Source organism: Lucilia cuprina, chromosome 6, assembly GCF_022045245.1.
Source record: "Lucilia cuprina isolate Lc7/37 chromosome 6, ASM2204524v1, whole genome shotgun sequence".
Classification (NCBI taxonomy): Eukaryota; Metazoa; Arthropoda; class Insecta; order Diptera; family Calliphoridae; genus Lucilia; species Lucilia cuprina.
Genome location: NC_060954.1, coordinates 30,876,406 through 30,903,178, shown reverse-complemented (window position 1 = coordinate 30,903,178; position 26,773 = coordinate 30,876,406). Strand labels below are relative to the sequence as shown.

Here is a 26,773-nt window from a genome sequence, read left to right as displayed (position 1 = left end):
ATGAATATTGAAGTAATTTATGCAAAATTTGATGAATTTAGTTCTATATTTTCTTAGATAAACAATATTTTGTATTATATTAATATGGGAGATGTCAAGTTCCCATTAAAATTTCGCTCGTTATACTCTAAATGTTCAGATGAATGTTAAAATTCTTTAAGTAAAATTTAAAGATTCTAGCTCTTATAGATATGGGGGCTCCATGCCCCCCAGATAAAAGTCGGCTCTTTTTTCTTAAAAATGTTCAGATGAATATTAAAGTTGTTCGTGCAAAATTTTAGTTTTTTAGTTTCTCTGATAAACGAACTTTTGTATATCATTAATATGGGAGGCAGTGCTCCCCTCATGAGTACTCCGCCAATTTAATGCCCAAAATGTTTACATGGATGTTAAAATTATTAGTGCAAAATTTTAATATTCTAACTGTAATAATTTCCAAGTTAAACGAATTTTTGTATTTAATTTATATGGGAGGTGCCACGCCCCCTAACGCTAGTCCGTCCAATTTTCATATATATTTTATATAATAATATTGACACTAAAATGTGGGCGTGGCTCCTCCTTGAAATTTCAAATGGAATTACCTATTCCAGGCATACAGGAACACGTTGTGAAAATATCAAGAATACAAACAAACACACATTAATTTTTATATGTATAGATAATACCACTTTAACGGAACCACGACCTCGAGAATTACAAATATAAAGACCAAAAAAAGCTTTAAATTGTATATATTTATTTTCTGGATGTGGAAAGCTTGATGCAATTCTAATAAAATGTAGTGAACGAATGTATTTTTCTATAAATTATATTTCTTCCGAATTTTATCAATTGGTAATATTTTTAAGTGAGAGATGTAAGAACAAAATTTCATCAAGTTATCTTTTTATATGGACACACAGATGGACATATTTAGAAATTTATACTGAACCGATACTTTCAGGACTAATAATTTGGAAGTTACAAATAGCACTCAAAATACATTCCGCACAATTTGGTTTTAAAAATTAGTTTAAACTATGCAAAATTTTATTTCATAGTAGGTACGTAGTATTTCGTTGTTAAATCGAAATTTGTTGATATTTCTTAAACAAAATTCTAAGTATGTAATGTCAAATTTGTTGTAAAAATATGAAATAAAGAGAAAACAAAACAATTTGTTTTAAAACAAGTAATAATTCTATATTCGGATGTGCCGAATCTTATATACCCTTCACCAAGTATGTTTTAAAAAACAGTTTTTATTTATTTTGTATCTCTGCACACATGTCACACATAACATACACACAAACAAATATAAACTGTAGCAGAAAGAAATATTAACCGTTGTACTGTAATACCAAACTGTATTACCACCCTCAAACAAATATCAGCTGTATTACCAACATATTACTGCTTTATCTCCTTGTTCTTGTTATACCCACTTACCTTCGTGAGAACAGAATAGCATGCAAACATACAAAAAAAATTGCCTCGGATTTTTGCTCATATCTCCGTTATTTATAGACCGATTTTGCTAATTTTAAATAGAAATCTTTTCGAAAGCATGTCTAACTGAATTATTGAAGATTCGGATCTCGCCGATATCTGGGGACCTCTAAAAACTGATTTCAATAGACAGACAGACGGACATGGCTTAATAGACTCCGCTATCTATAAGGATCCACAATATATATACTTTATAGGGTCGGAAAATTATATTATAGAAATTACAAACGGAATGACAAACTTATATATACCCTTCTCACGAAGGTGAAGGGTATAAAAATTAAAAAATATGCAAAATATGCTATAAAAATGTTGAAAATATGCAATTTATAACAAAATATGCAATAACAAATCGATGCCATTTTGTAGCAAATATGCATTTACATAGAATGCCTTGCCCTGCTTATAACAAACTGAGTTTGTTCTCCTTTTGAAAAAATCTCGTTTTTGTTATCACGATCAAAACATTGAAAAATTGCCCTTAAGAATAAAATATGCATCGACTACAATGTTCTTAAATTATTCTGAATCGGTGTGCAAAAAAATAATTCATATTTCATTTTGTAGAAAAATACAACCGTTTTCAACTCGGTTATAGTATAGCACAACTAAACATAGTGGATGATAATGTAAACACACAAGAATTTTAAAATTGGAACGGTGTAATAACAATTTCTTCTTCATTTTATTACATAAAAAAATAAAAATACTAAACAATAATACATAAGACATATTTAGAAATAAAGGAAGTAAATTTTTAAATTAAAATTGCCAAACAAAGATTTTTCTCTAAGTATCAGTTGGGATAATAAATGGTGAATCTTTAGTTAGCTACATACATATATGTATGAATAATATAAATTAAGTTTTACATTTGTAGGTTCCAATTTTAATTGCAACGTACGCCATTATGATGCATACCATGGCAACGACAACGGCTACATCGGCCAACATTGTCAAAAGAAGTTATTCCGACCAAAGCGTACATGGTTACATGACAGAGGTGAGATCAACCAACATTTTATTGGTGGTGATAAAACAAATTTTGTATTTCATCTTTACTAGCGAACTTGTTGGTGGAACGAGGTGTGCAAAGAAGAATTTCAGAATCAATTTCGATGCAAGTGTCCCCAATTCTCTTATTGCCGGTACAATTCAATAATAATTGATAAATAAAGCGCCAAATTCACTGTAAATCTTTTTAGTTCCCCTGGTCGTTACTACAATGCATACTGCTCGATGACCGACACGGGTTATATATGGACTCAACCAACTTGGGACTGGGGACCTCAAGCATTTCCAAATATCTAATTTAATAGTAGGGAAAAACGTTACAAGTGTCTTGTGCCACATACGACCCATTTAGAAGTCATTTGAATTATCAATATGATTGATTTTCATTAGCACGGTATTTATTATACAAATAAAATATTCATAAATGTGTCTTATTGTTACTTTATCAATGATTAAATCAATAAAATGTGAATGTTAAGTAAAGAAAAACCAAGTAACCAAATATACATATGCAAATATCTACATACGTATGTACATATGTAGATATTTTTTGATAATTACAATGAAAATTTATATGCCTGTCCATGTACATACGTAAATATTGTTTTGCAAATATTTTTTGATAATTACAATGAAAATTCATTCTTTACATGTGGAGTAATTGTTTAATAGTATGTATCTGTCGTTTCTTTGACGTCACAGAAACTGGTAAAAATCGATATTTCTACAATTTCTTATGAACATTATTTTAAACAGTGGTTATTGTATGTTTCTTAACAAAATCATATTGTCACTGCACTGAGTTATAAAGGGAATTTCGGTCACAAAGTAATTTATCAAACAAAGATATTGTTTTAAATTAAACAATATTATAAAATATCATAAAACCGTTTTTTATTGTTCAAGTTCAAAGTGTCACGCACTCATTCACGAAATGTTTGTGAACTTTAAAAATATTATAGCTTACAATCGGAATAAACCACAGTGTTCAACTAATGTATATGTAATACGCATGCGCTAATTGTATTATTTACGTGGTAATCAACATTTGATAACACTAAAAGTATCTGCTAAACCTGCAACAATCTACTCAATTTTACTTTTATTCGAAATAATTGTTGCAAACTAGTAAGAATTTAACGCATCTCAGTATGATAAAGTAGTGTATACATAATTTGAAAAATATTTTACAAAATACAGCAACAAAAATATATAAAACGATGTAAGCTATAAATGTAAAAATATAAAATGTTTATTGAACTATATAAACAAATATATTTTTTTTGTTTTTTCAGGAAACTTGAAATATCAAAAACAACCTTGAATATTTTTAACATTCTTGTGGTTGTGATAACCGCATTCGTAAGAGTTAGGGCCAATCATTTCCCTACACACCATTTGGTTGACTTCCCCGAAGATGAGGCACTTAATTTAAATGAGAGGTTCTTTAACGATGTCAGGGCTCTTATTAAACGTCGCTTGAAGGAAAATTCTGAAGTAATTTTAATCAAAAGTTTTATTAAAAACATATTTATCATACACATCTGTGGTATTTTAATTTATTTTGCAGATTAAAAAGTTGCATTTGGATAGCGATAAAACTGTGTTAAATGAGAAGGAAATCTCTTCCGCTTCCAACTTTGACATTATTCCAACTGCTCCTTCATACGTCCCAACCCCAGTGCTGGTTGAAAATTGGCCTGCAAGTACTCATAGTTTCGGGCAAGTAACAGCTGTGTCGATAGACCCTCAAGGTAATCCTGTTATATTTCATCGGGCTGACAGATATTGGGACGCTAAGTAGGTTAACAGCTGTTATGAATTCACATTAGAGTGTCTCAAGAAACAAATTTTTTACTAAATATTTTATGTCAGGCGATGGGTATTAATGACTAACAAATGAAAAAAAATCAAGTAATTTCAATTGCACCTTATGTTGTCTACTTATATATTTCAATTATGTATGTACATACATAATACATATTTCTAACAGTTAATTTAAATTATAAAACATTTAAATATATTATTAATTTTTATCATATCAGAATCTTAATACTTATTTATCGCCCAATGAAATGTACTGATATCTAAATTTAAGCTCTTAAGTATAATCGATTCGCGTTTCCTATATTTATAAATCCGCATCGTTTGGAGTATTTTTAAAAATGTTGTTTTTCAAGACACTCTAATAAATATTAAGGTTGACCAAAAAGTTTAACGATTCTTCTAACTGAAATTAAAGCCTACACTACATACTTCATTTATCATTATGTGATAAAAATTCCCAATGTTTAATGTTTATATATATAGCACATATTATATACATCGGAACATACATACACAATACACATTATCAAATATGTGCACAACTATAGATCAAAAAATGCAATAAAATCATAATTGCAGTTAGAAACATCAATAACTTTTATAACATCTTAACGAGGCAACCATTAACTTCCGTCACTTTTAACTTCTTATTCTTCTCTTTCTTTTCAAAAAGCACTTTCAATGAAAGCAATATATATCATATGATTGAGTATGGACCTATCCAGGAAAAAACAATATTTGTATTGGATCCAAAAACAGGTTCAATAAAATCAGGCTGGGGTGAGGACTTATTTTACATGCCGCATGGTATGACAATTGATGTTCATGGAAACTATTGGATCACAGACGTTGCTATGCATCAAGCTTTTAAGGTAATTTGCAGATCTTAATGAATTATGTCCGTATTTCAGCTTTATCTAGTGATAATGCCTCCAAATTGGAATGCAAATAAATTTAAATATTATAATCACGAATCAAACTACTTTCCAATTAACACAAACTTTACTCGTAAAATAATTCTTTCCATAACTCGTTTTTTAATGGCGCTATAAGTACATATTTTAAAGAATTAACTTTCGATGTAGTTAAAAAATTCCTAGATGAATTTTTTTCTTTTTGTATTTTGGTCCCTAAATTTCCAGTGATAGCCACAATTAATTATTATTAAATGTTAAATTCCTTCTGCATTAATTAATTTTGTTTGCATTTATAACAATTAAGTGAAAATAAATTTTATCATTCCTATTGTGTTTTAAATTCCCTCTAAATGATACAAATTAAATCTATTATAAATTGAATTTAAAAATTTTTCAAATATTAAATTTTTTTTTAATATTCTTTGAAAAGGACATCTTTGAATGATGCTAAATGTACTTTTGTAGCATTATAAAAGAATAAAATAAGCAGTTTCTGCTGCAAAATCAAGCCACTTTAAATCAGTGGTTTCCGTCTCATTCTTCAACTGCTTATTTTTATATTTTCTGTAATATTGAACTTATTCGTGCCAGGGTACACTAAATAGGTATATGCATCACTACAACAATGTCAAAATAAATAAAAATATTTTTGATGTTTGTCTTAAAAAATCTTTATTTAATTTCAAAATATATGCAATACTAAAGATTGTTGATATCCGAATTGGTCTGATTTGTGCCAATTAAGTTGTGCTGTGGCTACCAAAGTGGCAACGTGCGCAATACGGGTGATATTTGATATCTGGAATGAACTGATTTGTGCCATTAAAGTTCCGTTATAAACAGATAAAGTTTTGTTATAGAAATCGGACCTTACAAAGGGCGCAATGCGGAACATGGTTGAAATGTATTTTTTATGCACACAATATTATTTTTTACAAATTAAACGTTTTTAATTTTTTTATTATTAAAATTTTATTTTGTTTTAATTATTAAAAAAAACAAATTTTGGCAGAAAAGGTATGCAATTAAGAAACCAAAAATTACCAGCTGTTTGATTGCATATACCAGTTTAGTGTACATTGATTCGTGCCCAATATACATACAAATGCACACAAATGAATTTGGTAACAAATATTATGAATCGAACATAAATTTGTACATTACGGAAATTTTAACCTATTATATCCCAACCATCATAAAATCAATTAATTTCAATTTTTTGTTACAAAATATATCTTATACCCCATTTACACATACACAAAATCTAGTACTTATGAGATTTCGAGCGAAATCTAGTTGATTTTAACTAGATTTCCCATACAAAACAAAATCTACTTCGTTACTAGATTTCGTTAAAATCTACTCAAAATCTAATAGTATTTAGTGATGCAACTCTGTTTTTTTCCTGAACAATACTAAAAAATACGACGCTGTTCAATGTTATATTTCAATATCTATTTTTTATTATAAATAAAATATTAATAAATATTCAATTTTTCCTTCTTATTTTTTATATCAAACACAATTTCAAGAAATATTAGAAAAAAAATTTAAAAATTTAATTTAAATTAAGATATTTATATAAAATTTGGTATAAGTATTACTCATATGCATATAAATATTACTGTGAAAGTTTTTTCCGATCTGCCCATAATTGGTCATAGCTCCCATACAAGGTCCGCTCCCGAAAATCACTTGAACTCGTATAATTCATTATTAAATTATGATATCCTTATAAAATTTGGTACAAGTATTGCTCTTATATACGGAAATATTGCCATGAAATTTGGTCATAGCCCTCATACTAGGTCCAAAAATCAATAAGATTCACAATATTCATTACCAAATAATGATAAAGATACATAATTTTAAAATTTTGTTTTTATATCCATAATTGGACATAGCTCCCATAAAAAGTCCTTTTACGGAAATCTCTTAAACGCACATTACTCATAACCAAATAAAGCTATTGATACAAAATTTGGCACAAATATAAGTTTTGTATACAAGTCTATTTCAAGATTTTTTCACGATCGGTTCGAAACAAGTTTCACTGCAGAAAATCACTTAAACACACTTTATTTGTTACTAAATGACGATATGAATACAAAATTTGACTGAAAGTACAGAAATTTAGCTATAAGGATCTTCTACGATCGGTCTATAATTGGTCATATCTAACCGTATTAAACTAGTTGCATTATCGATTTGTGTAAAACAAAATTATACATTTTATATCGATATCTTAATTTAGTAATGAGTAATGCGCGTTTAAGTGATTTTCGGGAGGGGGCCTTAAATGGGAGCTATGACCAATTATTGACCGATCCAAAAAAACTTTCATGGTTATATTTCTGTATATAAGAGCAATACTTGTAGCAAATTTTATATCGATATCTTAATTTAGTAATGAGTTATGTGCGTTTAAGTGATTTTCGGGAGGAGACCTTGTATGGGAGGTATGAGCAAATATGGACCGATCGAAAAAATCTTTCATTGTAATATTTCTGTGTATAAGAGCAATACTTGTACCAAATTTTATGTCGAGGTCTTAATTTAGTAATGAGTTATGCGCGTTTAATTGATTTTCGGGAGGGGACCTTGTATGGGAGCTATGACCAATTGTGGACCGATCCATAAAAACTTTCATTGTAATATTTCTGTATATAAGAGCAATACTTGTACCAAATTTTATATCTATATCTTAATTTAGTAATGAGTTATGCGTGTTTAAGTGATTTTCGGGGGTGGACCTTGTATGGGAGCTATGACCAATTATGGACCGATCCAAAAAAACTTTCATTGTAATATTTCTGTATATAACAGCAATACTTGTACCCAATTTTATATCGATATCTTAATTTAGTAATGAGATATGCGCGTTTAAGTGATTTTCGGGAGGGGACCTTGTATGGGAGCTATGACCAATTGTTGACCGATCCATAAAAACTTTCATTGTAATATTTCTGTATATAAGAGCAATACTTGTACCAAATTTTTTATCGATATCTTAATTTAGTAATGAGTTATGCGTGTTTAAGTGATTTTCGGGAGGGGACCTTGTATGGGAGCTATGACCAATTATGGACCGATCCAAAAAAACTTTCAATGTAATATTTCTGTATATAACAGCAATACTTGTACCCAATTTTATATCGATATCTTAATTTAGTAATGAGATATGCGCGTTTAAGTGATTTTCGGGAGGGGACCTTGTATGGGAGCTATGACCAATTATGGACCCATCTAAAAAATTTTTCCTCTGAATAAATTCTATTATCATAAAATTTTAATTTCTAAAATTTTGTGAAGATATCGACATTACGACGGAAGTTATTAACAAAAAAACCAATTTCCGGGAATTTGTACTTTTGTATGGGAGGTATATGAAATTGTGGAGCGATTCTGGCGATTTTACGCAAAGATTAAGCTCTTGTGTGGAAACGAATGTATGCCGATTTTTATGGAATTATCTTGCATAGTTTTGAAGAAAATTACATCAGAATATGTAAAAAATGCTTATTTTTTTCGAGGTTGTTTCAAATTTTGATTCATAACTTTTCCCGATGTGAACCGATTTTGCCCATTTTCAATACCAAACAACTTAGGAAAACGAAGAACATTTTGGGTGAATTTGGTTAACTTCTATTGCTTCGTTTTATCGTGAGCGTGTTTTACACAGACAGACGGACAGACGGACATAGCTAGATCGACTCAGAATTTGATAAGGACCCAGAATATATATACTTTGTTGGGTCTCAGATGAGTATTTCTTGGTGTTACACACGGAATGACAAAGTTATATATACCCTCTATCACCACTGATGGTGGTGGAGGGTATAATAAAAACAATCATCTGGCATATTAGAGATAATATTTTCAAAAAATATACACTGATTTTATCTCATTCTTCTTGCAATCTTTGTCATTTTTAGAAGAAAAAGGACTTGTATAATTTTGCCAATCTACAAATTTTTGTTGTTCCATCCTTTTGTTTAAAATTTAAAAGTACTTAGTGCAGATTTGACATGCTTTTCCTAAATTTTAGACGCTTAATTTTTATAATTGTGTACAATATCACTAATCGTATTTGGCTTCATATATTATATTTCACTTATATTTTATATTATCTTTATGCAATAATACCGATTGTTTTTCATTTAAAAAATCCTTTTCTTAAATGATTCCTCGTGATACACGAGCTTATTCGCACAATTTTTAAAAGGTTTCAGCGATAATTTTTTTGCAACAAGAAAAAACCAAATATTATGGAAGCATAAATTTATGTAATATTCGATGTTTTTCAATATTTTTATTATATTCTAAAAAGTGCATGTATATTTACTACTATGTTGTAGGTGAATTATTAATATATTGAATTACAAAAAGTGTGTAAGTTTGAGCATAATCTGTTTATTAAATGGAATTACATAATTATATATGTAGCAATAAATACAAGGAATAGTATTTTAAGTTCTTGGGAACATGTTTCTAATAAATTGAAGTTTGTTTCTTTGTAATTACATATTTGTGTGTAAAATTGAAAACAATTGTTTAATTCTACTTGAAATGAGTAAAATAAAAAGTGTCAACATTTTATTTTATTTTTAAAACATTTGTAATGAAAAACGTTTCTTTTTAGGAGAATAATGCAAAGATATACAATTTAAAGCAAAAATCTGTCGTGTGTTAAGTTATTTTACTAGATATTGGAAAGGTAATTACAAAATATATACCGTAGGATATTGTTTTCAAATACAAGATTATTTTAATTTTAAAAGATGTAAGAATGGACCAAAGCAAATGCCAAACTAATTTTTACTAAACGACAATTTTGACACTTATATATAATATTCCTCTCCAACCCACTAAAATTATTCCACAAAAAAACATCATCAGCTCAAAATTGTGGAATTTTTGAAACCCATTTCAAAAAAATTTGAGATATTTTATTTTTTACAAATTCTAATGAGGTCACGATTGTTTCTTCACTTTAACAAAATCCAATATTTCTGAAAATTCTTATTATAGGTATTTAGTAAAACATTTTTGATATTTCGCATAACACATTTTGTGAATTATTTTTTAATACGTTACAATTTAATGTTATTGATAAATCTTGTCAAATTCGCGTAAATACTTAAAGTAATGCGTAAATCGAGGGTTGCCTAAGTATATTATATTTCTAACAGAAACTTTTTGATCGCTTGGATCTGGAGATGACGAAAAAGATATGAAAATAAATAACAAATGCCACATTAATATAGAATATTTTACATTAAGTAAAACTTAATATTTTTATAAATTTCACTCAAAGTAAATAGTTTTACAAAAATTAAAGAAAATATAAAATTATTTTTTTACAATTTACTAACAATTTAATATAAAAATTCAACATACATATTGCTAATTATATAACATTAAGTTAACTTTTAAATAAATAATAAAGACAATTGACTACTACCAATGACAGTTGAAATAATAAAATCAGAAAATAATCTAAGAGTCAACCATAACTAGCTGAGAAAAAGTTAACTTATAATGCATTAAAAGTTAGTTGAGTGCTTACAGGGTCTTAATTTAATTTAAAAATTTTTCCGTATTTTTACACCGTTAAATATTTTTTTAATTTTTTGACAATTAATTTTTGAAGAATTTTAATAAATTTAGATTAAATATAAAATAAACATAAGTAATAAATAGCCTAATTCACAATCTAGTGCAAATGGTCTTGTATCATTGAATTTGCAAATCATAGATAATACACAAGATTGCCAACTCAATTTTTTTGTGGATTTTGGGATTACTTCGTGCCCCCTTAAAAAAAAAAATAAAGGGATGGGAGATTTACTTTGCTGGTCCAAAGGGATAAAGCGCCACCAACAATTTCAATCTAAGGTTCTCTAAAGTTTAATATTAGCTTCCTTAATAAAGTCCGTTATGAAATGGTAATTTTCAATAGGTTCCTTTCTGAAAATGACGTGGTATTATCATACTGCTCTAATACCGGATACCTCAAGCAGATGTGATTGTATTTAGTACATTCGAATATGATATGTGAAACGTCGTCAACTTCTTTGCACAAAAGGCAAGTGTCATCATCCAAGACATGTAATCTAGCCAAAGTGTGTGGACTGAAGGAATGGCCCGAGAGTATTCTGTTCAACTGTCTTATCTGAATAGCATTCATTCCCAAGGAGTTATGGTTGAACCAAGGTTTCCCAAGGAGACTTGAGAATATTTTTCCGAATTCCCGACCTTTCATACGACTTAGATCTACATATTCTCTCTCCCACTCATCGTGTAGTCTCCTTTCGATCTCCTTTATGGCTTCGTTCTTAGACCATTTTATTTGCAATGTCAGGCCATCTTGTGTGGCCTTTTTAGCCTCTTCATCAACACGTTCGTTCTCGAATATTCCCTTATGCGAAGGGATATAATGAAATTCAACAATGGAAACACCGTTTTTCAAGGCCAGAACACCACTTTTGCTGTCAGTAAGTATTGCCAATTTCTCAAAGTTATGTGCAGTTCCACCGACATGGAAGACACTGTCTTCGACAATTTAAATCTCCTTACTGTGTCAGATCTTGGGTGAAAGAAGGCTCCACCAGCTTGGTTATCCATTATGGAACCATCAGTATATACCAGCACCAACTTTCTGCTTATGATGACCTCCTTTTTACTGAGAAATATTTGATTCACCTCCTGAGGATTCAGGTTCGCCTTGTTGCTATGATAGAAGTCTTCATATGTTCGTACTTTTCGGGATTCCACTGTAGAACTACGTATTCGTTCTACATCCAAGAGTACGTTCTTGAATTTATCAAACATCTTGTAGTAACTCGTGTCCAAAGGTTTCTCCAAGGTTGGGAGTAATTTTGCCAAAGGCATATCCAAATGGAATAGTTTCACCAGATCTTTCTCTGCTGCCAGTTGAATTCTATATTTAGGGGCAATTCGGCCGCTAGATGATATAAGACATGTACCGGGGTGGATTTCATTACACCCAGGGCTCTTCTAACGTGGAAATTCTATTGAGTCTGAAATTTGGCTCTTCCAGAAAGGTTTGCAAAAGACGATGCAGCATATTCCAATTGTGAACGGGCATAATCTCTATAAAACTGGATGGCTCTTGCGGATGTATTCCATAAAGGCAACCGCTCGTCGTATTCAAAAACCTGGAGGTCCGGTTTATTTTCGATATTGTCTGCGTCACATGAAATAATGAAGAATTATTCGCCGAGACTATCCTGCTAAGGTATTTGATCTCCTTTACCTCCGTTAACATTCTACCATTGAAATTGAGATTAATTTGAGAACCTCTTCCACCAAAAGATGTCACTGTGGTCTTGTCGTAGTTCACATTAAGGTCCAACTGTTCACAATTGTGAATGAATTCACCAAATTTGCGTTCCAGGATATCTATCGCCTCATCCCAAGTTTCATCAAATGCAAGAATGAAAAAGTCGTCTGCAAACTAAAAAATATAATGTTCTCATCCTCTGTGTTGTGAAGTGATGCCGTGTACGAATTGAACAGTATTGGGCTCTAGCCGCTGCCCTGAGCCAGTCCACGATTAGTCCTAATTTCCTCATCGTGAAGATGAAGTGTACGGTCCTGGAGATATGATGTTAGCCACAGTACCAATTTACGATTAAAGCCCATCTCCATCAATTTAGCTCCTAAAGTGTTCACGTTCACGTGGTCATACGCCTTTCTTATATCAATACAAATCGCCACCACTTTCCGTTTTTCCGTTCTGAGGTATTGAACTGTATTTATCAAATCGTTAATGCATTGGGTCGTGCTCATATTCTTGCGGAAAGCGAAAGATCTTTCGGGTATGATTTTCCTGGAATTTGCGAATTGTTCTATATGTGGTTTCAACATACCCTCTATGCACTTGAAAAGTAATCTTCGCCTTTAGGGATGGGGTGAACTTTTATATGTCTCCAAATGTCAGGAATGTTACCCTGCCGCTATCCGAAAGATTTAAAAGCATTCTATAAGTTATTCCATCAGCTCCACCTGCAGAGTCAGGCTTACGAGAACTTAAAAAATCTTCGAATTCACTCAGACTCAAGTTGATATCTTCCATTTGTACTAGTGGGTAATGCGAAGACACATAGTTGCTCGAGACCGTGCAGGATGTCATGTTATATAAAAATTTAGTGTTTTGCTGAGAGCTCCAGCTGTTATTTACCCTTTTCAATCGGTCATATTTCTTCAGGTTGTTCATCTGTCTCCTCATCTTCTCCTGAGTTTCCGGATTAGACAATTCATCTTGCAGTTTCCTAAAATGCTCGTGTTTCCTTTTCATAATATGTTTCCGGAAGTTCTCATATGCCTCAACAGCTATTATATTATTCTGCCATGATTTGTGTCTGTCATATTTCAGCCTGGCCGCATTTCTAATTCTGAAGAGCTTTTCAGATTTCTTATCCCACCAAGCCTTTGCCTTATAATGGTTTTCACCATTAAGCGTCACAGTGCATGATCGGATAGCCTCCTTGAATTTACAATTTCTACTCACAATATCATCATCAATCTCCATTTTCTTTAGAGTACTAATCAGTTTGTTCTAACTATTAGTTTGTAAACTAATAGTTTACGCCTACTGCCACTGGGTCTGTTGTCAGGCTTCCATTCAAAGCATATAGGTTTGTGATTGCTTCCCGTAATCCTTAGATCTAAAGTTCTCCATTGTATTGATCTATCATTACTCCTGACCAGTGTTAAATCTATTGCAGATTCCCCCGATGGTCCTACAAAAGTCTTGGAGCCATCATTCAAAGCTGTGTATCCATAATTTCGAATTAATGTATCAAGGGAGGCTCCCCTTCTGTCGGTATTCACATTTCCCCAAGAGGTTGACTTGGCGTTGAAGTCGCCACATACAAAAGTAGTCAAGCGCGAATCTTCAAAAAAGGCCATGCTCTTCTCCACAATGTCCTCAAAGTGGTTTACATTCACGTCTGGTGGGCAGTAAATACCAGTAATGTTAAAATTAAATGGAAGATTCAAAGTCGATATTGATATTACTTCACCAACCGTGTCAATTTTGTTAATCATAAATCTAATATTCTTCAGGTAAATGCCAACGCCTCCATATCCATCATTCCGAAATTTACCAATAAAGTTGTAGTTCAGTAAATTGGTACTTCTATTATCCTTCAACCAGATCTCATACAATACTGCACATTCAATGTTATTCTTCTCCATATATAATTCAATCAGTTCCTTGTTACTTTTCTTCCCCAAACTCTGTATATTATACTGTAAAAATTTCATAATGTACTAGTAATTCTTTGCAATCGCACCACTTGTGGATGCGATTATTTCATTTCTGTCCTTAGTTATAAGCGCTCTGTCTAAAGATTTTGCAATTTCACCTATAAATTTTCTGTCATTGTTTGAAAGCGATTCATCTCCCCATTTGCTGAAGAAAGAGTTCGCCAATGTTTTCAATTGGGTAGCCAGTCTTTCCACCTCTGTAACGGAGTGTGGGTTTACAATATCTCTCTTTTCTTGTAATACTATTTGGTTCTCCCTGTTAAGTTGTCTCCATTGTTCCATATCTCTTCTTGCTTTCTCTTCCTCTCTAATCCTGTTGGGGTTCGATTTGGTAACTTTCGCAAATGATTGGTTTCTATGTACCAACTCAATTTTTATAACACAAACACATATTATTTATTTTTTTACAATTGTTTTAATATATTTTCTTTGTCGAAATCTTTTTAATTTTCACAAACCAAAAAATTATTTTTTCAATTGTTTGACATTTCATTTTTTGTTTTTCTAATTTCAAATTGAAGGTGCAGAGTAGCATTTCTTAGATTAGTAGTAAACAAATTTATGGTAAAAATTGTTATATTTTAACAAGTATAGAATGCATGAAAAATATTACCATAATATCTAAAATTTAAAATGTATTAATTTAAGAAAATTAATGCAATAAAAACAATGTAATATTATTTCGACCGATTTCATACAACTACGTGGGTATTGTATGTGTGGTAAAAAGCTTTTATACATTAACACTTCTAAAGAAAATTTTTCTAATACATATTCAGAGTTATACCCCATTTACACATCCACGAAATCTAGTACTTATGAGATTTCGAGCCAAATCTAGTTGATTTTTACTAGATTTCCCATACAAAACAAAATCTACTTCGTAACTATATTTCGTTAAAATCTACTCAAAATCTAATAGTTTTTAGCGATGCAACTCTGTTTTTGTCCTAAATAATACTAAAAAATACGAAGCTACACAAGAAAAACGAGAAAAACAAAAGAAACAAAAAAACTTTATTTGTCAACAAAATTTTATTAATTGAAAAACATGAATGAAAAGTTTATTTAAAATAGAAGGTAATATTATATTTAAATATCTAATTTTTTTATTAGAAATAAAATGTTAACAATTTTTCCTTCTTATTTTTCACATCAAGCTCAATTTCAAGAAATGTTCAAAAAATTAAATCTTCCTAAATGCCAAAAATAATAAGTGTAAACGGTCTAGATTTTTGAAAAGTTTTTAAACGAAATCTACTAGATTTCGTGTATGTGTAAATGGAGTATTAGGTTTTTTGACAGCTGAGATAGGTTTTTTCCGGGAAAATTGGCCTTCTACGGTAATATTCTATGTTGCAAATGGTTTAGAATTCATACAAGGTGGTGGCAGTTTTGCAACAACAACATTTTACATGTATTTTGTTTTTGCATTTGGTTTACGTAAATGTCAATAACCAAAATTTTATTAAAAAAATAACGATAAAGGTATAAAAATTGTTCATAAAAATATATTCTGAATTGAATAATGTTTTTTCAAATGAAAAATTATATTCCGGCAGATTAATGCATGAATTCGCCTTAGAAATACTCATGCTACGGCAAGGCGAATTCATATAAGGTGGTGTTAATCAATCAGCTGATAATTTTTTTCTTAATTCGCCTGGTTTATGTAGCTGTCAAAGTTTGTTATTGCTTACATTTTTATATTTAAAAATGTCCGTTAAACAGAGAAAAACTTCTTTAATATTTTGTATTATTTATGTAAAAAATCTGAAAATACCAAGCATCTCGTAAACACATAATGTTTCGGCGGCGGCTCAAGCAACTAATTATAGTTCGGCGTCGGCTAAGCTCCAACTCGAAGCCGGTCGACTTCGACCTCTGATTCATTGCTGGAAAACATTGACGAGACGTAGATTTTGTTTTTGTTTATCGTAAAAAAAATTGTTTTAAAAAGCACTTGGAAAAAATGTGTGTTAGTTTTAAATTTCAAACTTACATTATTCGCGTAAAAATTATTGTACAATAACTCACAATCTACTCTCATATAATTGAAAACGTTTTAAATACTTTTTTCTATTCATTAAAAAATATATTTGCAAAACAAAACGGAAAATTATTTTATTTTAACAAAAAATGCAAATCATATTTTTTTGATGTGTATTTTCTGTATGTTTGGATTCCAAACATACAAAAAAAACACAGCTGAATAAAACCAAATACATCTACACACACACGTGTACATCTTTTTCTATATACAGTGTTGTTGTTGCTTTTATAACAATTTTTTGATGAAATTTTCATAGGTTGTCTCGGATTTTTGCTCATATCTCCGTTATTTACCTACCGATTTTGCTGATTTTAAATAGCGATCTTCTCGAAAGCATGTCTAATAGAATTATTGAAGATTCGGATCTCGCCGATATCTGGGGTCCTCTAAAAACTGATTTCATCAAATGAATTCGCCGTACTTATGGTTTTTGACATTTACGAAAACCAAAAGCAAAAACAAAATACATGGGAAATGTTGTTGTTGCAGAACAGCCACCACCTTATCTGAATTCGCCTTGTGCTATGGTTTATAAACTATACTACACATAAATATGTGCGTAGCACTGAATACTAAGAAGTGAAACGCTGTCATTTTTTTACAACACAAATGTTACGCTCTTCTCACAGACGAGTTCTGTGTAACTTCAACACATATGTAAGAAACTTACTCTCCCTCCAAACTTCAAAACTTTCGTGGCTTATAGAACTTGAAAATATTTTTTATCACTTAACGTTATATTTCATTATTTGTTTGAACACTTTAAATACCCAGCAAAAAAAGTGAGGAAAAAGAAGTAGAATTTTCACCACAAATACTTGAAGTACTTCCAATTTTGATGAAAACCCAATGAATTTTACATTAGCGTGTCATTGGAGGGATGTTGTTCATTTTTGACAACTATGAACTACATCTAATCTTATTCATAGATGCAATAAAAATCCAATGTTTGGATGTCAAAAATAAACCGAATTCGTTCAATGACATGCTTATGTTAATTTCATTGGTTTTTTACCAAAGTTTGATTTACTTCGAATATGTTATTTGTAGTGACTTTTCTACATCTCTTTCCTCACTTTTAACTGGGTTTTCATTTGTAAGGAAATATTTGGTTTATAAAAGCGAAAAATATATAATCGCATTTTTAGATGTGATTAAGATGTCGTTTGTAAAGAACGACATCAATTATTTTTTGCTGGGTATATTTAATAGCCCGAAAAGATTTAATTTTTTACAAACGAAAAACATATTTTTTATTTTTTTGACATTTAATTTTTGTTGTTGAAATTAAAACGAAAAAAGAACAATGTTGTAAATTTTCATATGATACAAGAAAAAAATATTTCAACTAAATTAATTATTATTTTAGTATTGAAGTTTCTTTGTGTGGACATTAAGGAAACTTCAAAAGAGAATTAAAAAAAAAAAATTCTCAATAAAAGTTTCATAGTGTGGACCAGGTACTTAAGTACTTTTTGACAGCATTTCACTTCATATTTATTCTTTGGTACGTAGTATTGATTTACTCAAACTGACAGTTAAAAAATAAATTTTTTTTATAAGAACAATAAAAAAACTTACGAAATATTTTAAAAAGCAATAAAAATGTAGGAATTAACACAAATTGACCAAAGGCGACAAATAGGATTTTTTTCTAGAAGCACCGGAGATAGGGTAAGAACGAATTTTAATTTAGCCAGCAAGAAGCAGTGCCGCAGGGGTCATTGCTAGGCCCTGTGCTGTATAATTTGTTTATGTCTGATATACCTCAACCACCTGAGGGTTACTTATTGCTGATATATGCTGATGATATACTTATAGCTTCCTCGGGGGCTAGGGCACGGACAGTGAACAAAGGACTTAATGACTACTTAGGGATACTTTCGGACTACTTTACGAAATGGGGGCTTAATTTGAACATTCGCAAAACTGTATGCGTGTACTTTAACGGGAAGCGCAAATATATCTACCCGAATTGTAGGAAGTATGTGCCTTCGTTGACCATAGGCGGGCAGCTAGTAGGAATCTCTGATAGGATGAAGTACCTCGGCGTCGTCTTCCACGAAAATTTTCAATATTATAGACATATTGATTATGTTCTGGAGAAGGCGAAGCGAATGTTCTCTGCCTATCGGACGATTCTGAAACGCGAAGGTGGCCTTGACAGTAGGTTGCGGCTCCTGATCTATAGGCAGATTATCCGCCCTCTCGTCTCCTATGCTTTTCCAGCTTGGTTTGGAATTTCTTCACACCAGATGGAGAGGCTTAGGAGATGGGAGCGAAGTGTGCTGATTGCATGTCTGGGTATGAGGCCCCGGATGGGACCGGATGGTATATTCCGCAGACCGTCCTGCGTGTCTGTTTATAGGGCCATAGATTTTGGCAGGATTGATGTCTTTATGGTGGAAATGGGCATGAAATTTTTGGAGGGTGCTAGGTCATTAGATAACAGCCTTGTAAGGGGTTGTTTCGAAGGAGCTAGTAATTTGGAGACCATTCAGGTGTCTAAATATATGTCACCTGTTGACTTACTGACCCTGAGGGGAGCTGGCCTCCTCTACGAGGGTGCAAACCTTCTATTTTACCATAGGAGAATTGATACCTTGATAATTGGTGATACGGTATATAATACCGCTCAGTGAACTGCTATATCTTTTGTAAATATTTAACTTCCTCTTCTATCTTTTCTTTTGTAAATATTTTATTTTATCTTTAGCTTTAGTTTAGCTTTAAGTGTTTTGTTATTAGATTTAAGCTATAGTTTGTAAGCCTTTGAGTGTATCCCTTTTTAATCCCTTTTTTGGGGAATAGACTGAGAATGAAAAGAAAGTTTTGAAAGATTGACATGGCGAGGCTATATTTTACTTTATATTTGTAGTTCTTGATGAATACTGTAGTATGTAAGAAAAGTGAGAACGAAATTTATTAGTTTTAAGAAAACTTATTGTAATGAATTGAATATTTTGGGAAATAAAACTTGAAACTTGCATTTTGTGTATTTGCAATTAGTGTTGTAAAAAATAGCTGAAAAAATCGTTCAAAATTCTTGCAAAAATACACCATATTGTGAATTGGGCTAATGTTTTGCAAATATGGGAATAAACAAATTGAAAATGTAAATGTTTACAGATCAAATGTGCAATAAAAAGATTAAAAAATCTGTGAAAGTATAAATTTAAATGATTTATATTTTTCCCTGAAATTTTTAAATACTTAATATATATACTTAAACACTTACCCCCATTATCTCAATGTCTGGTTATATTTTATCGTAAGGTTAAATTGACAGTTTTCGTAAAAAAATTATTTTAACCGGCAGGATATCTACCTTGTCTAAAATTCGTTAATAAACCTTAAATAAGTTTTTAAGAATACAACCGTAAGTCTTTGGAAAGTTCTCATATCATGCTTAGCAAAAATGGTTTCAATGGTGACTTTTATCTTCTTATATTACATCTCGAGATGGATTTCTAATATAATTTTCATTAACATTCTTTACATCAATTTCTAAAATGATTTTTGTTATAAAATGTTATTACTTAGAATGATTTAATAATTTGCAAATATTTTCCATTTATCGTAGTTTAAACAGCACGAGAATCAGCCGTTACTAACGATTGGAAAACGTTTTCGGCCAGGATCATCGGTTAAACACTTATGCAAACCAACATCAATTGCCGTATCAACCACTGGAGAAGTAAGTTATATATATTTTTTGGAATATGAATTATTCCGAATAAAATAAAAACATAAAAATATGTAGAAAAGTCACTATAAATAACATATTCAAAGTAGATCAAACTTTGGTGAAAAAACAATGTAATTTACATAAGCATGTCATTAAAAATGTGGTTTATTTTTGACAAATAAATATATACCGATTTTTTCCTGCTTCAAAAAATATAGTTCAAAGTTGTCAAAATTGAACAATATCCCTCCAATGACACTCTAATGTTAAATTTATTGTTTTTCACCAAAATTCAAAGTACTTTAAAGATGTTATTTGTGGTGAAAATTCTACTTCTTTTCTGCTGTGATATAAATAAAAAACCCAATTTACGATTTATGAAGATTCTACAAAAGTTGTTATTGTTTAAGCCGGCTTTACACGATCACACAAGTAATATGATCTGTCAAAATTTTGTGTAGAAGAGTACGGATGGGATCGTCTAAACGCAATATGTAATCAAACCATCACACATTGAGAGAGAATACAGATGGAAAATTTGACAGTCGTATGGCTCTCTTCATTTTATGAAATGATTCCAAAAACAAGCCGAAACTTAAGAATTAGAATCGAATGGTCTTTTTGTTTAAAATGGTTTTAAGAGGTTACTATCAACTGAAAGGATATATTTTTGGCCCATTTGGCTAACAATTTTGGGGAATTTGTACCATCTTTTCATATAAAATCATTAAAATTACGATTTTTGACCACACTTGCCATTTTTTTCTCTTTTTCCAGAGATAAAACCAAAATTTAATATTGGGGTTTAATAGATTCCTTCAGGTATCTAAAAATAATAATTTTTGTTATAAGGATCAGTTTTTAAACATTCCAAGATATATCTTTGGTATCGTTCTTCTGTTTCTAATTAAATTATCTGGATCTTAACACCCTTTTCATACCACTAGGATCAATATTTTCCGACAAAGTTGGCTAGTATATATTTTTGTAGATATAAGCACTAATATATTTTAAATTTTCACGACATCGTAGCGGTATACAACTCCAAAACATGCCTTAACAAAACGTGATCCTATACAGTATATTTTAGATTTTACTACTCATAACATTCATGATTATGTTGCCCATTACAACAACACTGTATGTTCAAAATTTTGGGTTTATTTTGATCATAGTAGATAATATTTAAACAGATATCAATATTTTTATATTGACATTCATATGGTGACATTCAGCCTAGAGGCCATTGGTTATAAAAAGAATGATTCTACTATATTGAATGGCGTATCTTCGAGGCATGCTTTGGAGTTGTACACTTACACAATATATTAAAAACTTAAAACGTATCTAAAGCTAATATCTAAAACAATATATAGAAGACGAGTTTCCCCCAAAAATTGTGACCCTAGTATTATAAAAATATACTTGAGTTCCAATAAATTGAATTAGCGATAGAAGAATGATTCCAATAATATATCTTGGAACGTTTAAATACAGATTCTTGTAACAAAAAATATTGTTTTTAGATACCCCAAGGGGTGTATTAAATTCCAATAACAAATTTTGGTTTTATCTCTGGTAAAAAAGAGAAAAAAAATACAAATATTGCAAAAAATCGCCATTTTAATGATATTACATGAAAAGATAATACAAATGCCCCATAATTGTGGACCAAATGGTCCAAAAATATATTCATTCGGTTGATAGTTATCCCTTAAAACAAATTTTAGCAAAAAAACATTCGATTCTAATTTTTGTGTTTCGTATAATATAGTCAAATATGAAATACAGAAAAAATTCGTATACTTTTGTGAGGTAATTTTATGGACTTTTTTTTAAATAAATCTAAATTAATTTAAGTAAATGTGAATTATTAAAGTTTTAAAAGCGTGATATCAAAGCTAAGGACTGTCTAGACAATTTAACAAATTTATTTATTAATTTTGCATACAAAATATATTATTAAATTTGGTTTCTTTTCATATTAAATCTCCCAATTTAATAAAACTCCATCCAATTAATGTTCCACTATTACAACTTGTCAATAACTAAAGGTAAATATTATAATGTCGATAACTTCTTTATAATTATTACATTTATATTGAAAGATAAGTTGGGAGAAAGATTTGTTTATCCTTTATCGATATCCATTAACTGGGTAGGTAGGTCGATGGGAGGATGTATACTACATCAAATCCGAAGAAATACACCTAGCCACTATTTTTCAGTGTTCAGAAACTCAGTTTCCTGAACGTAATTTCTAAGAATCTTCCAATCAGTGTTAGACAGGAATGTTATTTCCGGAATAACATCACTTCCAAGATACTTGGATCTAACTTCGACGAATACCTGGCAGTGGCAAAGAAAGTGCTCCAGAGTTTCACTGTCCTCTCCACATGCTCTACATTCGTCTGAATCCGCATTTTGCATAGATGTGCTCGTAGTCCTGTGTGTCCACTCACAATACGTACCATCATTTTTCGTCTTGCTCTCATCAGGATCAACCCATAGGATCTTCGTGGTTCTACCAACTGTTTCATTATTCCAAGAGGCCTTATAGGATTCTCTCACCCATATTTTTAGTTCAGCTTTTGTTGCGTCGAATGGTTTTGCGTTTGTCAGCTTAACTGCCTCGAGCTCCCTTCCTTTTAAAGCTATACATTCGTTACCGACTACTCCCGAGTGGGCTGGTACCCATATGATGTGAACCTTACCTTTGTCGGGTATACTGCTTTTCACCATACTATCAACTATCCGTTCCAAAGTTTTAAGTAGGAAGGACGTAAGACTTATCGGTCGATAAGACTTAGGTGTCGAATAGCTAGGTTTCCCTGGTTCCCCATTAACTAAAATACAACTATAATAACTAGAAAAGTGTTATAAAACACTACCTTTAGTTATATGTTTACAATAAACTTGATTCCAAAGGTTTCAACTCTGAAAGTATCTGCATTACAAACCACTACCTTTAGTTATTCGTAATAATGGGCTTAAATATGTCTAAAATAAACTTAACGCGAAAGGTTTCAAATCTGAAAGTTTTTCAAAATTTTCTTATAATGAACTGTTAAAGTCGTTCGACCATATTATTAACCAGATGTAACTAGTTACCTGGGTATGCGGTAATATAACACTTTTCGTACTATAGGGACTGTGCTGCTTTACCAATACAAATAAAAGTATAAATGTATGTGTTTGGCCGCAACTGAATAAAGGACAAGAAAACTACATTAAAATTATTATAATTCATATCTTTCTGTGTTTGTTTTCAGTTTTTCATTGCTGATGGATATTGCAATCAGAGAATTTTAAAATTTAATGCTGCCGGTCGACTTTTACGTGTTATCCCTCAACCTCCCGGTAAGTGAAATAAAATTAATTTTCCAGTACTAATTTTTTACGTTTATTCAGAGTTTCTATCGTTGCAAGTGCCACATGCTATCACATTAGTAGAACACCTAGATTTACTATGTATTGCCGATCGCGAAAATATGCGAGTGGTCTGCCCTAAGTACGAATACTCATGAAAAATATAGTTATTTACAAAATAATCACTCCTACTTTAATATGTATTTTTTACAGGGCCGGCCTGAAGTCATCTCAAGGCGAAGGACAACCAGCTGCAACAATACAAGAACCTGATTTAGGTAGAGTCTTTGGTGTTGCTGCCTATGGAGATATTGTTTATGCTGTTAATGGCCCAACATCTATGTTACCTGTTCGCGGCTTTACCATAGATCCAAGATCTGAAACAATTATTGGTCATTGGGGCGAATTTAAAAACCCTCATTCCATAGCAGTTTGCGTTAATGGTTCAGCACTATATGTCAGTGAAATTGGCACAAATCATCAAACAAATCGCATTTGGAAATATGTTTTAGTTTAAATCCAATAGAATCAGATATACCAAGGGTAGTTGCGTACAATATCTACAGTAAAAACAAAAAACATACATATACAGTATTGTTAGTAACCGGCACAATTGTTCATTTTAATGTAAGTTTGTTTAACAGTAATATGACATTGGCTATAAAGTTAGTTTTATGGATTTTAAAAATTAAATGGTAAAATATAAATCACAATTAGTGTAATATGTAACCAGATTATTTAAATTTCACAAGGAAATATTTTTAGTACATATTTTTCAAATTTTTAGTACATATTTTTCTCATTTTTATAGTGCATATTTTGCATTTTTAGTGCATGAAAATCTCTGCCATTCTCATAACTATTAAAATTAGCTAAAAAAAAAGTATTACACTTTTATCCACACATAATGTTACAGACCAAGCTAGGAAAGTTAACTTTCATATCAACTTTTCAAACAAAAATTAAATTTTACATAAATCCTGATTTTTAAATCGAATCTTGTTTTTGTTTCCATATTAGATAATTCATAAAGTAATTTGATTAAACAAAGTGAAAAATTGCTTAAATTTCGAACAATATTGTATATGTATAATTACGGATCAAAGTATTCAAGTGAATCAAATTATTTTTACAGTGCAGTTGTTTGTGCAGTTACCAAGCAAATAAATTTAAAAATACATATTTATTAAGTACAGGTATAGACATACATATACAAACAGCTCACTTTTTTATATTAAACCGGCTAAAAATAATAATTTTATTTTAAGTTTTATCTCTAATTAAACAAATATAATTTTCTTTATTATATTCAAATAATATAAAAACATACATGCATATAAACTTAATCAAATTAGTATCACTTTAATGTTGTCAAAAAAATAAATAATATATATGTAAATATATACATACATATGATTTAATTTAATACATTGAATTTATTGTTTGTCTTTGAACGGTCAAATTCCTTCTGGAAAAGCCAAAAACACCAATACGTTAAAAAAAACGTATTTTCATTCAATTCCCAGCAGTTTGGCAGGACAGTCCCATTGATCTAATGGACAGCTATTGAAGTAGGGTAAGATGTCGGTCCGTATCTAAAAAAAAATTAAAAAAAAAAAAAATAAAAAAACTTTAATATTAAAATTAATTTTATTTCTTTTCATAAACAATATTTTATTTTATATACGATTTATTTATTAATTTTCGAATGGAAAATTTGTTTTATAAACCTTTCATAAAATAAAAAATTGTTTATGAATAAGGGGGTAAATAAATAAATATTTTTAATATAGCTGCCTTTTTTAGTAAAATCTGACTTTTAAACTTTGAAATTTATTTTTACAAATACATGACTCTGAAAGAAAAGAATTTGTTATATTAAGAAAAGATTTATTTTTAATCGTAATACATATCTGCTAAAATTTCTTGATTTAACTAATCTTTAATAAATATGTAGATTATTATTACTATTTTTTTCAAATTATAATATAAAAATATTTTCTATGGATCATAGAGTGATTCTGCGATAAAATGTATAACATAAGTATATATTAACAGCTTATTAATAACGTAAAAATTATGACAAATTTATATCAGTGTCTTTAAAAGTTGTACTTATTATTAGAGTCCGACCGAACTCAAATTCATATTCTCTAGAGCTTTAATAATAGTTCTTTTTGATTAGATAATAATTACTACTATTATAATATTCGTATTGTTTAATTTCTTCAAGAAACTTTCATTCAAAACGCAATAAAAGTCATAAATTTACTGTTATTTTATTGCGTTGCATTTTTTGTGCTCGCGAAAAAAGTTCACTTTTTTCAGCAAATATAAAATATTTCACTTTGCGTAATAGAAATTGAAACAAAATTTCGCTTGTTTGGAAGCCCAGAGTTAAGAGAATAAACAGCAAAAAGAAGAGATGGATTCATTACCGTTATTTCGAAACAGACGAAATCGAAGATCATATCGTCACGCGTTGCATATTTTGTGCTCGCTACTGTAATTCTCTCCTTTTGTACCTATGAAATCGAAAATTTATTGTACAGCCAGGATGTATGATAACTTCTGTAAACAAATTTTCAGCATTTTTAAAACTTTTTGATGATTTAAAAATATGATAAATAAACATTTTATAAAAAGTTCGGTGTACGGTGTTCGGTCAAAATTTTGCCGAACACCCAACATTGTCCGAACCTCACTTTTTACCGAACTCCGAACCCGTAGCCGAACGTTCGGTCGGATACTACTAATTATACTTAGGAGAAACTATACGCCAATTTTCATTTAGCTTCTTAAAATTCTCCTTGTTACTCAGAAGAAAAAAACTAACGATAGCCATATCTTGCTTTTATAAACCAAATGTTTATTTTTACATTTAAATTTCGAATTTTTACTGCTTCTGAAATAAGATTAGTTACAGTTCAAAGTTGTAATAAATGAACAACATCTCTTTTATGACATGCTAATGTAAAATGCATAGGGTTCTTGTTGGGATGCTGAATTAAAACACTGATTCCGGAACAATATGTTTATAGATATGAAGCACAAGTTTTATTTTAGTAAGAGTTCAAAAAAAGGAAGTAGAAGATACCAATAAAAAGAATGTAAAAA

General features: G+C 30.4%; 2 protein-coding genes across 3 annotated transcripts; both read left to right on the top strand.

Annotated features, from left to right (window-relative positions):
* Positions 1–2,124: 2,124 nt before the first annotated feature.
* Positions 2,125–2,934, top strand: LOC111681429. Of its 2 annotated transcripts, none has more exons than XM_046953578.1 (4): positions 2,125–2,306; positions 2,358–2,494; positions 2,557–2,639; positions 2,697–2,934. In XM_046953578.1, the coding sequence occupies exons 2-4, from the start codon at positions 2,402–2,404 to the stop codon at positions 2,800–2,802; spliced, it is 282 nt and encodes a 93-aa protein (XP_046809534.1). In that variant the 5' UTR covers positions 2,125–2,306; positions 2,358–2,401; the 3' UTR covers positions 2,803–2,934. The 2 variants fall into 2 exon arrangements, with proteins under 2 accessions (XP_046809534.1, XP_023298968.1); XM_023443200.2 differs by having other exon boundaries at positions 2,127–2,306; positions 2,372–2,494.
* A 603-nt stretch (positions 2,935–3,537) lies between these two features.
* On the top strand, positions 3,538–25,059 carry LOC111681427 (peptidyl-alpha-hydroxyglycine alpha-amidating lyase 2). Its single transcript, XM_023443197.2, has 8 exons — positions 3,538–3,727; positions 3,801–4,002; positions 4,076–4,305; positions 5,006–5,204; positions 20,183–20,296; positions 23,560–23,647; positions 23,699–23,798; positions 23,870–25,059. Coding segments are annotated over exons 1-8 (1,239 nt in total). The 5' UTR covers positions 3,538–3,725; the 3' UTR covers positions 24,174–25,059.
* The last annotated feature ends 1,714 nt before the right edge of the window (positions 25,060–26,773 follow it).

What these genes read in the sequence shown, in the direction of transcription:
- LOC111681429 (XM_023443200.2), top strand. An exon ending in TACATGGTTACATGACAGAG is followed by an intron (nt 2,495 to 2,556) that starts GTGAGATCAACC and finishes CATCTTTACTAG; the next exon opens with CGAACTTGTTGGTGGAACGA. An exon ending in CCCCAATTCTCTTATTGCCG is followed by an intron (nt 2,640 to 2,696) that starts GTACAATTCAAT and finishes AAATCTTTTTAG; the next exon opens with TTCCCCTGGTCGTTACTACA.
- LOC111681427 (XM_023443197.2), top strand. An exon ending in GCTTGAAGGAAAATTCTGAA is followed by an intron (nt 4,003 to 4,075) that starts GTAATTTTAATC and finishes TTTATTTTGCAG; the next exon opens with ATTAAAAAGTTGCATTTGGA. An exon ending in CCGTATCAACCACTGGAGAA is followed by an intron (nt 20,297 to 23,559) that starts GTAAGTTATATA and finishes GTTTGTTTTCAG; the next exon opens with TTTTTCATTGCTGATGGATA.